The sequence below is a fragment of the Vanessa cardui genome, chromosome 6 (assembly GCF_905220365.1).
Source record: "Vanessa cardui chromosome 6, ilVanCard2.1, whole genome shotgun sequence".
In the NCBI taxonomy this organism is placed as follows: Eukaryota; Metazoa; Arthropoda; class Insecta; order Lepidoptera; family Nymphalidae; genus Vanessa; species Vanessa cardui.
In genome coordinates, this window is record NC_061128.1 from 8,454,420 (window position 1) to 8,472,087 (window position 17,668).

The window sequence follows — 17,668 nt, forward strand, 5'->3', positions numbered from 1 at the left end:
GCGCGGAGGGCATACGTTCGCTGTCGCAGGCGCAACGTGCTCAACGCAAACTTAGAAGTACAGCTGTGGGCCGCACATCTTAAGTTGAAAAAGGACTTAGAAAAGGCGTTAAGTAAACAGAGAGCAAAGGGGCGCCCCTATCGTTGTTTTCGAGGGAAGCTCCGGACACACGGAGTTCCTGTTACAGAATAACTAGCGCCAGATCTCCTGCGACTGGTCGGGGAGCTATTTCCGGGAAACAGGGCGGGTCACTCAACCATTGATGCCCTACACCCTGAAGACCCGGACAATGGAGACGGTGGTCCAAGGGAACGTAGTCCTAACGGTATCACCCGACGTGGCGAACGTCTTCCTTTTTTTTTTTTATTTAATTTACGACATCCACGGGCTCATAGCTGCCCATGCCTTTTTAATATTTTACAATTATACACTTTAAACTGGTGGACGAGCCTTGCCGTGAGTGTCCACGTATCGGCTCCGTATGTCATGACGGGTAGAACGCATTGGTTGAAGTCTTAAGGCACTGTGGGATCGTCGATGATTATACATATATATATAGATTCGACGTAATTTTCCAAACGCTGCCCAACCTAGCTGAATTCTTCTATTCACCTCGTCCTCAAGGTTGTTTCTACCTAAACGCAAAGTCTGCCCAAGGTAGACATATCTTTGAACAACTTTGAGGACGGTACCGCGTATTGCAATCGGTTTCCGGTAGAACATGTTCATTGAACATGACCTTGGTTTTATCCAAGATCATCCGTAGGCCGATGCGCATAGAAGAATCAGCTGGTCCTGTATCTGTTGTAGGTCCTGCAGCGTTTCTGCCGTAATGACGATGTCGTCTGCAAATCTCAAGTGAGAGATGTATTCGCTATTGATGTTGATGCCACGTCCTTTCCAGTTCAGCGTCTTGAACATATCCTCCATTGCATTAGTGAACAATTTGAGGGAAATAACGTCCCCTTGTCTCACTCCTCGATGCAATGATATGGGATTTGTTTGCTGATTTTGTACTTGGACAGCAAATGATGGCTAACTTTAGTTTTTTAGCAGGTATACACCCCGCCACCCCCCTCCCCCCTCATGTGGAGGAAAAGTCGTATGCGTTTTTGCAGCGAAAAAAAGGGCGGCATAATAGGTATTGCACGCGAGCGACAAAACAGCTAGCGGCGGGCCTGATGATTATTATATTGTGTGATATAAATTATAGTTTAACGGTATTTGCAATTTTACGGCGAAATAATATGACGGATTCCTGGGTAGCGAGGACCACTTAACGTTCAAGCAATCAAGAAATAAATTTTGATAATGTGGGAGAGCGTACTTATTTCGGATTTGATTGGTTTCACGAATTTTGTAGGTAGATACTACATCTTAATTGTGTCGTACTATACAAGGTTACGTTCAGGCTACGTATTTTGGTTGGAAATTATAACCATAAAAATATAATGTTTGAATTACGAACTTACATTAAATTAATATTAATAAAAAGGAAAATATATCAAAAAAATATAGCTATTTCTTTAGTTGTACGCGAGATGTATTTTGTATTTAATTATTTATCCAGCCAGCGGTGGAAAACAAGTTGGCACTTCTGACAGCTTTTGTCATAATATGTCAAATGAACAAATGTCAATGTGATAACAGGAACAACTTATGATAACAAATTTAAGTCATAAAACTTTATTTTGATAAGATAATTTAAGAATAATACGATTATTAATAGTTTAACATATTCATAAAAGTTATTTTATTATCGATATAGAAAGAAGAAATTCTCTAAAATGGTTCTAGTTTTCGCAAAAACTTTGGGTAAAACTTTTAAACATTTCTTATAAAAAGTCTATGTCTATCTGAAAGGCCTATAATCGTGTTAGTATAAATAAGTATAACAACCTTACTTTTTAGATACAACAAGTTTATGTCATGTCTACATTGATAAAACGAGTGTTGAGTCCCAAATAAAAAATATACTTAAGAAATATCGCATAAAAAATCGTACGAACTACAAAAAATGGCTATTAAAAGCCGTATCTCTGATCGATTTGACCACTCTATCAGGTGATGATACACGGTCAAATGTTACTAAACTCTGTGTTAAGGTATGAACAATTTTGTATTTTTATTTTTTTTAAATAATTTTATCATTTAATGTCATATGTGATTAATATGTGCTAACTTATGTCTATTGTGACAACTAACTATCTAATACTAAGTACTGTTTATAATTAAGCAAATCTTCAGTGTAGGTTAAAATTAAGATCCATATTTCAGGCCGCTTATCCACTTTCCTTAAAAGATAATGCTACTCAGACTGCAGCGGTTTGTGTCTATCCTAATAGAGTTGCCGATGCAAGTGATGCCATAAAAAAATTGGGATGTACAGGGAGAATCCAAATTGCATCAGGTATGTTTATCATGTTTAAAAAGTAACATAAGAATTGATAATTACCCAACAGTTAAGTACAGGCAACTTATCCCTTCATAGATGTTGTTAAGTAGTGATGTTAGTAGACATCAATTTGATATAAAAATCTACTTATATGTGTTTGTATTCTCAATAACTTGGTGAACAGAAAGACGCATTAAGTGCACACATTCCCAAATTCAAAATCCAAATAGGTAAATTTTATTATCTAACTTCTCAACCTGACATATTATTTCCACTATTTTAATGTTATAGCAAAAAAAATTTTGTTTACAGTTGCAACAGGCTTCCCGTCAGGTTTATATCCCTTGCAAACGAGACTGCTAGAAATTAAATTAGCTGTTGCCAATGGAGCATCTGAAATTGACGTAGTCCTTGATAGAAGCTTGGTTTTAATGGGAAAATGGGAAACTTTGTATGATGAGGTGCTTCAAATGAAGAAGGAATGTGGCAATGCTCATCTGAAAGTCATTTTGGGTGTTGGAGAACTAGGAACCTATGAGAATGTTAGTATCTATTATCATCACGTTGTTAGTATCTATCACATCAATTTAGTATTTAATACTGACAATACATAGGAAGTATGTTTATATAAAATCATAGGTTCATTTATGAATAAATAATCCAACAAGTTTTTATTTAACTTCACTTCTTAGTGTTTAAAGCAGAACACAACAACTCAACATCTTCAATGTTTTTTATTTCATAATATTATATTGTTTATAAAATTAATTGTCATTTGTTCTCATAGGTGTACAACGCCTCCATGGTATCTATGATGGCAGGCGCTGACTTTATAAAAACTTCCACCGGAAAAGAAGCAGTAAATGCAACACTACCAGTGGGCTTGGTTATGTGTCGAGCTATTCGGAACTTTTACCAAATGACTGGTACCAAGGTATTTAAAAATACATAAGAATTTCATATGATTTGATTTTCATTACAATATCAACATTTAGGCGCCCTAACAAAAAAGTTTTAAAAATATTTATTTTTACATATGGCAAACTATTTAAAAATTTTATGGCGCAGAAAGTTCAGTAATTAGATTTTCTTCTTACAACGCAAAACGAAAACTTTATATTACACAACCACTAAACCAAGAAAGTGACGTAGCTTATCGCAAAGACAGCGATCTCTTCCAGGCGACCTTTATAGAGATAAGACAAATAACGTTGGGGCTACTGGGATATGTCTATGGAAACAATTTTTATCGAGGCAATAGTTTACGATCGGTTACTAAGTTTAAAAAGAAAGAAATCTTTCAGATGTGTAATCATTGAGATGTTACCAACTTGAACAAATAACCTTTAATGCTTCAGTGAACATTAAATGACCCAAATCAACCATATAGGTAAAGAAATTGTTGACCCTTTTATCTCTGTTTACAGTAAGGAAAATTGTTAAATACAAAGACTGAAATGATTTAATTTACCTGTGTACATATTTCCTTTGAATACAAACGAATCGTGTTTATTCCCGTGTAAAACATTTTTTTTTTAATTATCTACTTATATATAACACCTTAATTTAACTTCCAAAGTTTCTATTACAAATTTGCCTAAATTCAAAACGTATTTTTTTCACAAATCCATAATACCATAGATTAATCAAGATCTTGGCCAATCTTTCTTTTCAATACAAACTCAATGTTGTTTACATGTTTTATTCCTTTGATTAAAAATTGCTAATGGCACGAATAAAAAAAAAAGTTAAACTAAGAACTGAATTAAAATAAACGAAGTAGGCGACTTTTTAATTTCTTGACATGTTTTGTAATATTATTAACATGTTTTTACTTTCATTTTCGTAGGTTGGATTGAAGCCGGCTGGTGGTATAAAGACGTCCGAAGATGCTGTTAACTGGCTAATTTTGATTTACACGGAGTTAGGTCCTGAATGGCTAACACCTAAATTGTTCCGCATCGGAGCATCTAGTCTACTCGCCGTTTTGGAAAAGGATTTACTACAGTAAAAATTTTAAAAAGATTTAATAAAATTTTTGTTATTGTTGTTGAACAAATGTACAAAACTAACGAACTAAATTAACTGTGCAATAAATACGATGGTGATTATTAATACAGGGCTGTCGACCCCCATTACGTTTATCTTAGTAAAAAAAAAAAAGAAATATAGTCACTGGTTAATTCTTAAAAGAATGTTTTAAAGACTTGCAAAACGCTCTTTTATGAAAAACAATAAAGTTTTCCTTTTTTATATAATTCGTTTTTGCGGTTATTTAAAACACGCCCCGTGGGCCGCACGAACGTAACAGGCTTTGAACAGCCCTGATATAAGGTAATAAAGGTATATAAAGGTTACAAAATGTTATATAATAAATATTTTAAATTTGTACGATTTTTTTTATTCATCATATTAATCTATACTTATAATAAATCTGTAGGAAAGTCAATTCTGTACATGAAATATTTTTACAAAATAACTATCAGGGGGTGATCAGGGGTCGATACTGATGGCAAAAATGCAATCAGTAAAATTTTTGTCTGTCTGTCTGTCTGTCCATGTAACCGTTATAGAAACAAAAACTACTCGACGGATTTTAAAGAAACTTGGTACAAATATTTTTCATACTCCTGAGCTGGTTATAGTATACTTTTCATCACGCTAGAGTCCATAGGAGCAGAGCACTGAAGGGAAATGTCTGAAAAACGGGAAAGTTACCCCATATTTTGAGCTTCCGTCGCGTGTTTAGCCTTAATGGTTAAAGTTACACAGAAATCATGTAATAACGAAATGTTCTCCTTAAAATTATACAAAAAATATCCCGTGACAGACTATGTCTATCTTTTATGGTTGAGTTACAATAACATGTGTCACTCCCAATAGCTAAGTAGTTCGAAGCTTTCTGATTATATTTGTCTATTCCTACGTTTATAACACTCTCAATCATCCCAAATTACAAAAGTTAACAGTATTAACTATTCCATAAAAAAAATCATAGAAATCGGTTTAGAAACACCAAAGTTATACATAAAATGCGCTAATAATAAAGCTATTCCACGTGAGTACTAAATCTATACTATTATATAAATATTTAGAGTCTGTCTGTACACTTATTTTTGTCGTAATTCGTCATGTGTTCTTTAACTGACTTAATTTTTACCATTTTTGAAAATTTTGTGTGTCTGTATCATTATAAAAATTGGCATACAGGAAAAACATGTACTTGCGCAAATCATACGCTATCTATACGTACAAAAGTATATATAGATAGCCAAAAGGATGTGTTTGCATGTGTGTCATATTGTTTTATGGAGAAAGTAATTATTTCATCCGTATCATTAAAAATAACCAACAGATGGCCCTTACGTGTATTACGATACATTTATATTCCGATCAACCGATAATTATAAAATATGAAAAAAAAATGAAAATCTATTCAAAAAGCATAACAACTAACTTAATTTCCGTCATATGCCAATAAACATAAAATAATCACAACAATAATAATTGTCATTTTAAAATGAGATAATTATTATAAATTACATATATGGGAAGAAGTGATTAGCTGTTTTTGATTATAATAAAGTAAACAATAATCATAATTGGTAAGTATACTCATAACTCCAATAACAATGAATTTTTAGTATAAAATGTAAACTTAAGACACATAACCAAAAAAAAAACAACTTATTTATATAAATAGAAACCACCATGCCATTGAAGAAACAAAAGATCGGAATATCAACAATATATGCGTAGCGTCATCCAAAAGAGCTTCGGAAACAACACACCAACAGAAATACATTTAGAAACAAATAGAATCCGATTTTCTACTTTAAGAGCTGCCAAAATAGTAAGTCAACGAAATGATCAAGTTCCAGATCTTCGAACAAGCATCTTTATCAAGAGATACTGATAAATCTGACAAGCCCAATTACTGGATGATGAATGATTAAAAAGGACTAAGTCAAGAACTAGAACCAATCTCAATAAATCAACCTTCAATTACTATATAGGTTATGAAAACAAGATGAATCCCGATGTGATCATTGGTTCAATGAATATAATATGCCCATATTGTCACACTAAATAAACTGCTGGTATATGCTACTCCACTGGTAAAATGTATTTACCACGACTGGTTGAACCACCAGAACCTCTTCTTACCTACGTTACGGGGACTATTAAGGAGTCTAAATATTTCCTTCAGTATATTAGAAATTACAATTCATGCTTTTAAATGACATCTTTTGGAGTAACAAATATTGTACAATGCAATAATTTCGCGTCTACGTTTAAAGTGTATCATATGATTGGTTCACTTCTTCCAGTACCTAAATAAAATCCCCAATTTCTGGACATTTATTTCACAGACAACGTAGAAAAAGATTGATCTTCGATGCATGTTCAGTACCACAACTAATCGAGAAATCATCGCTAAATTTAGGATTATGCCTAAACCTGCTCTAAATAGTGAAACAACAAATGATTCAAAGTAATTATCAATGCAGATAGAACGCAGAGCATAAAAGGCGTATTGAAGCTTCCATAGCTCCTGAAGTCACAGCTGTAATTGTCGGTACAGAAATTACAAAACGAGGTATTGTTATCACTAAGCGACACAAAAACAATCAAGGTATCGCTGAAAAATATCAATCGTATGACAATTATTACGATTATCCAATTATGATTATGCGAGCAGAAGATGGATATCATCTCGGACTGTATCAAAATAATCTCACGACTGGCTCTGTGACATGGAAGAGTTTGATTTTTATGCGTATAGTATAATTAGAGATAAACTACACCTTAGTGCCCCAAGCCAACCTCACCTGCCCGTGGCGCATCCTGCCGACCAGCAAACGAGGCTCTGGCGACCGACTGATGGCGGTATAACCATCAACATAATAGGCGTAGCTAAATACCTCAGGCCGGTGACGGGCAGCAGCGTCACCGGTACGAGAAGCTACGCCCTGCGATCGCCAACCCGCCTGCCCAGCGTGGCGATTATGGGCACAACCTCCACATACAGCACACACGCAAGCCACGGCCCCCAGTTCCCGGCAGCCCCGCTATTCCTCGTCATGGTGGCGACGATGGTAACGGCGGGACGGGGGGTGCTAAGAATCACCGGGCTACGGGAGGCCACCACAACCGACTGACCCTTGCGACGTACAACGGACGCACGCTACGGCTTGACTCGCATCTAGCGCAACTTGAGGTAGAACTTGGGAAAATTAGGTGGCACATATTAGGGCTATGTGAAGTCCGTAGAGAGGGAGAGGACACCGTAACCCTCGAATCAGGCCACCTAATGTACTTCCGAGAGGGTGACCAACAATCCCAAGGTGGCGTTGGGTTTCTGGTAAATAAGTCCCTAGTTGACAACGTGGTGGAAATCTCCAGTGTGTCGAACAGGGTAGCGTACCTCATTATAAAGCTCACCGAGAGGTACAGCCTCAAGGTGGTGCAAGCGTACGCACCGACCTCGACACACTCGGACGATGAAGTGGAAGAATTATTCGATGACATATCGAGGGCCCTCCACTTCACCACGAAAACCCACTACAACGTTGTCATGGGGGACTTCAACGCTAAAGTGGGAGTACAGAACTGCAGCGAATCGGTAGTAGGACCCCATGGACTTGGAAGCAGGAATCATAGGGGGCAAATGCTTGTCAACTTCCTCGAACGGGAGGGGCTCTTCTTGATGAACTCCTTCTTCAAGAAGCAGCCGCAAAGGAAGTGGACGTGGCAAAGCCCCGACACTATGACGAAAAACGAGATCGACTTCATAATGACGGACAAGAGGCATATATTCAGAGACGTCTCAGTGATTAACAGGTTCAATACCGGTAGTGATCACCGACTCCTCCGAGGCTCTCTGAATATCAATTTTAAGGCCGAGCGCGCCCGTCTGATGAAGTCCACGCTCCGACCAAAGCTGCTCCAAACCATTGCGGGATCTGAAACATTCCAGTCAATCCTGGAGAACCGATTCGCTGCCGTGGAAACCACAACGGACGTAAACCAGAACCTCGAAAATGTAGTTCGAATTCTCAGGGAAGAAGGCACGAGATATTGTGGCATGCAGCGTAAGGGCAGGAAGTCGAACCTTTCGGAAGAGACTTTGGGGCTCATGAAGAAACGACGTGAAAACCCACCTGTCACTTCGTCAGAGAAACGGCAATTAAACCAAGAGATCAGCAGGCGCGTACGACACGACCTCCGGTGCTCCAATACTCTTGCAATAAAAAGAGCTATTGAGCAGAATCGGGGGTCTAAGGTGTTCGTACAATCTCTTGGAAGGAGCCACCTGACGAAGTTGACCACAGCAAGTGGAGAAGTCGTTTCTTCTAAGCCGGCAGTACTTTCGGAAGTAGAGGACTTCTACGGCCGGTTATACGCATCGCATGCATCTCGACCTGATCCCGAAAATGAGGATCCTAGAGCTACATTAACACGCCATTTCTCCGAAGACCTGCCTGAAGTCAGTATTGGCGAAATCGAGACTGCTCTTGGACAGCTTAAAAATGGAAAAGCCCCTGGAGAGGACGGCGTTACCACAGAGCTATTAAAAGCGGGAGGTAAACCGGTACTTAGGGAACTTCAGACGCTTTTTAACTCTGTCCTCTTCGAAGGGAGAACTCCGGAGGCGTGGAGTAGGAGTGTGGTCGTCCTGTTCTTCAAAAAGGGAGACAAAACCCTGCTGAAGAACTATCGTCCCATATCCCTACTGAGCCATGTCTATAAGCTGTTTTCAAGAGTGATCACGAACCGTCTTGCGCGAAGATTCGACGAATTCCAACCCCCGGAGCAGGCCGGGTTTCGGACCGGATACGGCACCATAGACCACATCCATACAGTGCGGCAGATTATACAGAAGTCCCATGAGTATAATCGGCCCCTGTGTCTTGCATTGCATCGAGGAGTGAGACAAGGGGACGTTATTTCCCCCAAATTGTTCACTAATGCAATGGAGGATATGTTCAAGACGCTGAACTGGAAAGGACGTGGCATTAACATCAATGGCGAATACATCTCTCACTTGAGATTCGCAGACGACATCGTCATCGTGGCAGAAACGCTGCAGGACCTACAACAAATGCTGAACGAGCTGGCTGATTCTTCTATGCGTATCGGCCTACGGATGAACTTGGATAAAACCAAGGTCATGTTCAATGAACATGTTCTACCGGAACCGACTACGATACACGGTACCGTTCTCGAAGTTGTTCAAAAATATGTCTACCTCGGGCAGACTCTGCGATTAGGTAGAAACAACCTTGAGGACGAGGTGAATAGAAGAATTCAGCTGGGTTGGGCAGCGTTTGGGAAGTTACGTCGAATCCTAACATCGTCGATCCCACAGTGCCTTAAGACGAAAGTCTTCAATCAGTGCGTCCTACCCGTCATGACATACGGAGCCGAAACGTGGACACTCACGACAAGGCTGGTCCACCAACTTAAAGTCGCTCAGCGTGCTATGGAAAGGGCTATGCTCGGCGTTTCTTTGAGGGATCGCATCAGAAATGAGGTGATCCGTCAAAGAACCAAAGTCATCGACATAGCCCACCGGATTAGTAAGCTGAAGTGGCAGTGGGCTGGTCATATTTGTCGTAGAACCGACAACCGTTGGGGAAAACGTGTTCTAGAGTGGAGACCGCGTCTCGGCAAACGTAGTGTAGGACGTCCTCAGGCACGGTGGAGTGACGATATACGCAAGGCGGCAGGCAGGAGCTGGATGCGAGTAGCCGGAGAAAGACCACAGTGGCGTGCACTGGGAGAGGCCTATGTCCAACAGTGGACAAAAATAGGCTGTTGATGATGATGATGATGAATCTAACCATATTCTGAAGTATCGTCAACTGTTTTACCAATTCATTGTTGACATGTACGCTATGGTCGAGAACGAAGGATTAAACTACATTCGATGCAACCAATCAAAACTTCGAGCTAAAGGGTACATTTATTTACGAGATACTTACAGATGACGAGGTTGTAAATGTTATAACATCGATATTTGATAGAACCGGATAATAGAAGACGTTTTTGGTGTGATACAAACTTTTCTAGACTATAGAAATTTAATTAAAATTTCATCGTACCAACTTTACATCGAGATTACACCAATAAAAACATTCTCATAAATCATATCTGTTTCCGGATTCAAAAAAAGAAGTTATGATCTTGATAAATAAGTTTGTGGGTGTTATGACCAATCTGCAGCCTATCGAGAACATCATTGACGAATATTAAATGAAATAAGTGTTAATTATTTGATTAGATCTCGCAAATTTCTTGATTATTTGTACATTGTATCAGTAATTAATTACAAAATGAAAAATTAAAAAAATATTTTTCTAGGACTAATGCCCAGCGAAGCGGGCGGGTATAGCTAGTGAAGAATATTTTCAAATTATATCGACTTACCTGTAAATATTTTTTGTGGGAATTTAATTAGTGATAAAAAAACATACTGTCTTCTTCTTTCGAATGTAAAATCAATGAGACAAAAAGAAAGAAATCAATGTTTAAAATATACACTCCAAAGAACTAATATAAAGACAAACTTAAGTTTATTAAATAATTATATTTACAATATCTACATAACACCATATCGTACGGGATAATATTATAATTTATTCTTTTTCCGCGGGGACCTCGGCTCGGAACCCATGTTCTGGATCGGCGTCGTAGTTGACGACTCGAAGTTTTCCAAACTTATCCATGTAACCATAATGACCTTTTACGTGGCCGTCATTGTCGCGCTCTTCGTATCGAAACTGGCGATTCTTACTGAAATTTATAGATATTTTCTTAGTGTTATAATTTAAAGAAATAAGTATAACACATTCATCACAATCAATTGTAGTTATTTGCAAAATGTATGTATCCGGGCCATTTAAAATTATATAAAAAAATAAGAATGAGATTTTTATACACTTCAAATATCAGTTCATAGTAATTAAATTTAATGCCTAAAATTCTAATACTATTTTTAGGAAGATTATAATGTAAGTAATATTATATTACTTAGTAGTTGTATAATGTGTGAAATTCTTTATTGCATTTATTACATATGCACTCACGCCATCTCGTCATGGTTACAAATATTTTAAAACTTTTTTTTTGGACTACTAGATATTTTCTGTCTCACATCTCTAGTCCGTCTATCAAAAAGATCAAGCTAACTTTAACAGGGTATAACGTTTAATTGTAAAATTTTCAATGTCTAAATTTCATTGCCTTTGATTAGTTTAGACGCCAGAAGGTTATGTATGAGTAGGGTTCATACGGGTCCTCACGTGTTATCCCTACTCATATATACCTATAATAAAAGTTAATATACAGCATAATTAGTAGTTAAACAAGACAACAACTTTATAGTAATAATAAATCAGTATTACGTTACCCTTTTCCAGTGTCGTAACCAAATTGATAACTGTGAGGGCCTTTCATGCCGTGCATTCGAAATTCCGTTCGCTCGCCTTTTGATTTTATACCATGCTTCTCTTTTGGATTTACATGATGTGATTGTTTCAACGGAGCATGATATTTGTTACCTGAAATTTAGAAAACAAACTGTGTGACATACACCTATTTTATTAGTACGTAATATCATACTGATTGAATTTCGGGACCAGCCAACTGCACAAGATGTAGTGCGTAACATCGATGCTCACTCTAGTCTCTGCTCTAGCATAGTCGGAGCACCACATAACCTTGTTACAATTTCATTAGTATAAACATAAATTTTACTAGAACGAAACGCAAAATAATCACTGACACTGTACATAAGACCATTAATTATTTCGATAACATCAATAATTTTATTAGAGTAATAAAATATAACTTATGATGTATTCGTTACATCTTATTACACTCAAAACCTTTGACCGATATTATTAAGGAAAACGTCCGAAAGCGAACGCTTTCCAATACGCACGTCCCCCAAACTCCTTAATAGATAATGTCCTTACCCAGCAGTGAGACAGCTTTGGAAAATTATCTACTATAACATAAACTTACGGTTAGGACTCCTGTAATTCGTTTCAGAAGCTTCTTGTTCTGCTGGAAGTACTTCTGTTAATGGTTCGTTAGTTCCAGAGTCCAACTGTAAAGTTTATATAATTAGTGATCATGTTAACAAATATTATATAAGAGTTTATAATCATAATATATAGAATGATGTAATATTTACTTCAGCTACTTCCTGGTGTTGCTTTAATTTGCGTTTTTGATCCGACTGTTCATATAAGTATTTCTTTTTCTGGTCGGATGGATAATATTCATTTTCATTATTGATAGCTGGGTTTAATGGTTCAGTTGGGTTTGCATTAGGCACTTCCCCCATAGAAGTATCAGCAAACTGAGATATTGGTATTGGTACAGGCCTGAATTGATTATAATATTTTTTAGGATACAAACGTGTTGGGTTTCTATATTCATTTTTGGGTGGAGTTATATAAGGCACAGGTATCGGATCGAGCTTAATCGGTACCTTAACGGGATATTTAAGTGGAGCCCTAAACGAAGGCGGATGAATATTAGCTGGTGCATTATTTAACATATGATCGATTTCCTCTGAAGGTAACTCTAATTCAACTGAAGGAGACAAAACAACAAAATCATTAGGTGCATTTTCACTCGGCGGTAGTAAGTTTCTCGAAGGAATGGAATATCCGTGTTCTCTGTTAATCATTTTGCCTGTTATCAAATTTTCTCTAACTTCTTGCAGTTTCGGTCGCTCTTCTTCTTGAATTACGTCATCTTGTTTTTGAGGTGCCGCTACTATAGGAAGCCAGTCGGTTTGCTCTCCTGGCTCTGTGGGCTTATAGAAAAATTCGTTTTGGGCATCCGGTGCAGGTGGCAACAAGTAAGTAGCTGGTGTGGCCACTTTTTGATAATCGATAACCTCTGCCTTATGAGGATCAGGAGGAATTAAATAACTATCAATATTCGGTTCATCGGAGACGTAGTAAATTGGAATAACTTGCTCTCCATTCATAGGTTCTGGACTGGTAATGGTCTCAGCTGTTGTTGCTACTGGTACTTTTATTGCTGCTATAGAAAGAGCAGCTAACGTTATCTAAAAAGCAAAAAAGTACATAATTAGAAAATAAAATGAACTGAAATGATCACAAATCGTTACATAATAAAGTAGTACAGAACCATATAAAAATAAAATAAATCACAATGATTTATTAGCGCAGTAAATGACCAATCTTACAAAATAAAACTTTTTTTTCTATTGCATCACGTAACGTAATTTGATCGACAAAAGTATGCCACTATAAGAAAAAGGTTTTTTACAAAACAAACAGGAAAAGTTTGCCACTCAATCGTGCAGCGATAAAATGGATCTATAGGTCGCCACGAACTGTTGACGGACCTTTATTTATTCTATTGACACTGATCAGATTCACATAATGTAGTTTATATTATACCGTTACTGTGGTATACTATTATATAATACGTAGTTATTAAAATTATTCGGGTAGGTAAAAATTTACAAAGTAGGTATTTAATATTTTTTTCAATCAAAATTCACGACAAAAACTACTAAATTTTCATTCTTAAAATTTTTATTCTTAAATGATGTGAAATAATAAAAATATCAATTTTTTTTTATAAATCTACATAAATAATAAGACGCAAATGGCTCTTAACATAACAGACGAAATTTTCCCAGAAGGTTATCTTTTTACTTATTGTACAAAATAACTAAATAACAAGGTAAAATAATACTGCTTAAGGTATGAAGAGATTTACATCAAAGTGAAAATAAATCCATGAAATTATAATTCGCTTTCAATGTCAAGACGAAGGTAACTACTGAGACTAAAAATAATGTAGTTCATTTTTAAAATAGTTATGGCGGCTAGTATGAATTGTAATTAGTAATTTGTTGCATTCAGAATACTATTTGCATTACAACATTAGTACTTATGAAATGTAATAATCTTATGTTATGCTATATTATTTTATTTTTACGAATAATAACATCTATGAATTAAAAAAAACTTAATTAACTATACAAATTTATATTATGAAAATGTACAGCAGAAAACGTTTCTAATTTTAATTATAGGTCCAATTATTATTGATAGAACTCGTATATTTTTTATTATGTTGTTTTGTAAACGAAAACCTTTTAGTTATATTAGGCAATTCAGTTGCGACTAATCGAACTTCAACTTTGTTGAGAAATAAATTAAAAAAAAAACTAACAAATCACAGATCAATTCAATTTGAATATTCTCAGCTATACCTAGTATTAGATAATGATAAAATGTAGGTGTAAAGTATATTTTGTATTTTAGAGTTCAATTATTTAGTTTGACTACAAACGATTTAAATATGATATTTGGATTTTTCAAAGAAATAATTCATTTTAACCTATTTAATACATATAATAAGCAACCGTTAATGTCCGCACAAAATCGAAATTATGTACCTAAGTATTGTATTTGCATTGAACATTTCCAATATTAGATACGATTTTGCGGCCAGGGTTAATGACGCGAATATATTCACTTTCTAGGACTGTCCTAGAAAGCTGCAACTTTCAAAGACGATCGCCAAAGACATCTCTATAGTAATAATAGAATTGATAATACTTAACATTATTAATAGTTATGAGTTCTGTTTCTCCCTTCTAGCTAATCATTTAAAAAACGGCTGGTTTCTGTAGCTCCTACTTTCAGAGAAAACCAATATTATTATGACGAACAATTATTATTGTGAATATTATACATACACTTATCGTATGTAATTGGAGATGATGCCTACTGTCTAAAATAAAAGACCAAAGTCGGTGTCTTTTCATTGGACATTTCGGAAAACTGAAAATTGACATTTTGGAATTACTACAGGAGGTACGAGATCTAGATATAAGAATATAAGACAAATAAATGCGTAAAAATAAAGTTTGTGGAGTGTACAATAAAACTGACGGTACTTAATAGAACATAGTTACATAATGGATGTATGAACATTTCTCTTTATTAAAACTATACTTTATATATCGGGTAAAAGCTTAACTTTTTTATAGTACATACACAAGACGATGATGCTAAGTGGGCACTCTCTTTTGCCTGTAATAACATTGGCTTACTCACTCTTCAAATGAAACACAATAATAATAAGTTGCTGTTTGGCGGTATAATATGCGATATACAGGTGGACTTAGACGGACTGGCACAAAGCCTTACCATCGTGAAACGTAACCAATCACAATACAAAAATAAATAAACAAATTCCCAAGTGATACAAAATCGGCTTCTTCAATGCAAAATAATTTACCGGTAGTTATTCTGCCAATTGCAAACTTTTCTATATCCTAAATTTCGTGTTGGTTATAAACAAAGTTGTCTGCTTTCAAGGAGATCCGTTGAGCCCATTTTATGCGCCATTATAGTTTTATTGAACTATCTCAGCTACCGAGAGAGTTATTAAAATGAAAGTGCAACTAATAGGCTGCGACTAGGCGAATGACTTACTAAGAAAACGGACAAGTTACAAGTTGAAAAGTCCATATTGAAATTACCTAGAGACTAAGTTACGTGATAGACATGCGACCAAGAAAGTGACACTTGTTTGTCGGTTTATTATTTAACCAATTGGAAGCAGACTGATAATTTTATATAAGGTAATCTTGTTATGTCAGTTGTTTTTGTCCTCACTACGTAATAAACATGTGTTTTCTGGTTTTCATTTTATACAAGAAAATTATAAGCATTTATAATTTACCTGACAAAGCACACTACCAGATATTTTGGTGAAACGTCTATTTATAACTTATAGGTGAACTATTTGAAAACAAATATGTTTTAATATTAAAGATGCGAAAGTGACTCTGTCTATCTGTCTCTTGCTCTACCACGACTTATGATAAAAATTGGAATAAAGCCTACTTGTTTATACATAAAACTCCAACACGGACGAAATCCATATAAATAAAAATGAATGTTAATTGCATGTTAATTCTCTATGCGTGGCTAAACCCATCCGATAGTGATGAATTTAAGCGATTCGTTCCGCGTACACAAAGTCCAGAATCAAATATCGTAGATTTGACTTTGTATAAAGTAGATATATTTAATATTGTAGATCCTTATTTTAACAGTGCAAAGCTGGTACCGCAGCGTGGGTTAATTAAACATACATACAACCTTTTTATGTATAATTGCTTTTTTTTTAATTTCATTAATTAGTGATTTAATATTTGTGAAGGTTTATGACCAAATTATGACTCGTAACTATGGTTTATCCAGCAATTGATCCATAACATATTATAAATATAAAACATTTTTTATATTGTATACAAAAAGTAACTCAAAAAGTTGTAGGTAATTTTTCACATTTATTTGTTATATGTGTTAAGATAGAATAGATAAGATAGGTAAGTTTTATTCATTTTAGTATTAGATAAATAAGTTTTATTTTATTTGTTGTTATTGTATAATAATGTATACTAAAACTTACTAAAAGTGCCTGCACCCACATCTTGAATTGAGCCACCTAAACAATTGTCACGAATATCAAAATTATGCTTCACTTTTAATTATATTGTCCCACAGCACTTCATTAACTGCTCTCGTGATTATTTACTTTGCAGCTGCGTGCGCGCAGCTTCTATCATTGTAATAATGAAGGCGAACGGCGGTCACGCTTACGTTTTATAGACAACCAATTCCGCTGAACTGTATAGGAAATTGACTTTAAAGTTTTGTTTTGTTGACCACCAGTTAGATAAGTGTTGTGGTACTGACGCATATAATTTTTTAGAGCGACCGGTGCGTAAAAATTTTTTTTTTAACTTACATAAAATAAAAAAATAATCTCTTAGGTACTCTATCCGACATAGTAAATTAATAATAGATGATATATTCAATATCTTAAATTGGGAGATACTCATACCAATAACCAATTTATCAAATATCAATTGTTTAATGTATTTTTAATTTTTCTGAAAGTATTTAATAATATTTATTTTCTGTTAAGTATTGACAGTATTGTTCGTAACAAAATCCGATAGAAATAAGTAAATAACAAATCCAACGATTCTAATAAGTATTATCTCCGAGTTGATGTAATCTGTCTCAAAAAGATAGTCTATTCCTATCTAATTTTCAACGAATAAAACCAATAAATAAATTATTTAGGTACAGTGACTAAAACAGCTTTTGTAGGCGATATTTCATAAATGTAGGTTGTTTGATTAAGTTATATCGACTCGTCACAAATTAAACAAAGTTTTTAAACCTT

At 35.5% G+C, this 17,668-nt stretch overlaps 2 protein-coding genes across 2 annotated transcripts; one reads left to right on the plus strand and one right to left on the minus strand.

The window, feature by feature from the left end:
* Positions 1 to 1,632: 1,632 nt before the first annotated feature.
* Positions 1,633 to 4,650, plus strand: LOC124530652 (deoxyribose-phosphate aldolase). Its single transcript, XM_047104893.1, has 6 exons — positions 1,633 to 1,815; positions 1,912 to 2,105; positions 2,278 to 2,410; positions 2,708 to 2,937; positions 3,183 to 3,329; positions 4,245 to 4,650. The coding sequence occupies exons 1-6, from the start codon at positions 1,788 to 1,790 to the stop codon at positions 4,404 to 4,406; spliced, it is 894 nt and encodes a 297-aa protein (XP_046960849.1). The 5' UTR covers positions 1,633 to 1,787; the 3' UTR covers positions 4,407 to 4,650.
* A 6,318-nt stretch (positions 4,651 to 10,968) lies between these two features.
* Positions 10,969 to 17,115, minus strand: LOC124530646. The gene is made up of 5 exons (XM_047104881.1): positions 16,886 to 17,115; positions 12,600 to 13,487; positions 12,428 to 12,512; positions 11,811 to 11,961; positions 10,969 to 11,194 (listed from the first exon to the last, which is right to left on the minus strand). The coding sequence occupies exons 1-5, from the start codon at positions 16,904 to 16,906 to the stop codon at positions 11,038 to 11,040; spliced, it is 1,302 nt and encodes a 433-aa protein (XP_046960837.1). The 5' UTR covers positions 16,907 to 17,115; the 3' UTR covers positions 10,969 to 11,037.
* Positions 17,116 to 17,668: the final 553 nt, after the last annotated feature.

What these genes read in the sequence shown, in the direction of transcription:
- LOC124530652 (XM_047104893.1), top strand. Translation starts at nt 1,788, where the DNA reads ATGGTTCTAGTTTTCGCAAAAACTTTGG. An exon ending in AGTTTTCGCAAAAACTTTGG is followed by an intron (nt 1,816 to 1,911) that starts GTAAAACTTTTA and finishes CTTACTTTTTAG; the next exon opens with ATACAACAAGTTTATGTCAT. An exon ending in AACTAGGAACCTATGAGAAT is followed by an intron (nt 2,938 to 3,182) that starts GTTAGTATCTAT and finishes TTGTTCTCATAG; the next exon opens with GTGTACAACGCCTCCATGGT.
- LOC124530646 (XM_047104881.1), bottom strand. Translation starts at nt 16,906, where the DNA reads ATGTGGGTGCAGGCACTTTTA. An exon ending in TGTGGGTGCAGGCACTTTTA is followed by an intron (nt 13,488 to 16,885) that starts GTAAGTTTTAGT and finishes TTTGCTTTTTAG; the next exon opens with ATAACGTTAGCTGCTCTTTC. An exon ending in AACACCAGGAAGTAGCTGAA is followed by an intron (nt 12,513 to 12,599) that starts GTAAATATTACA and finishes TAAACTTTACAG; the next exon opens with TTGGACTCTGGAACTAACGA.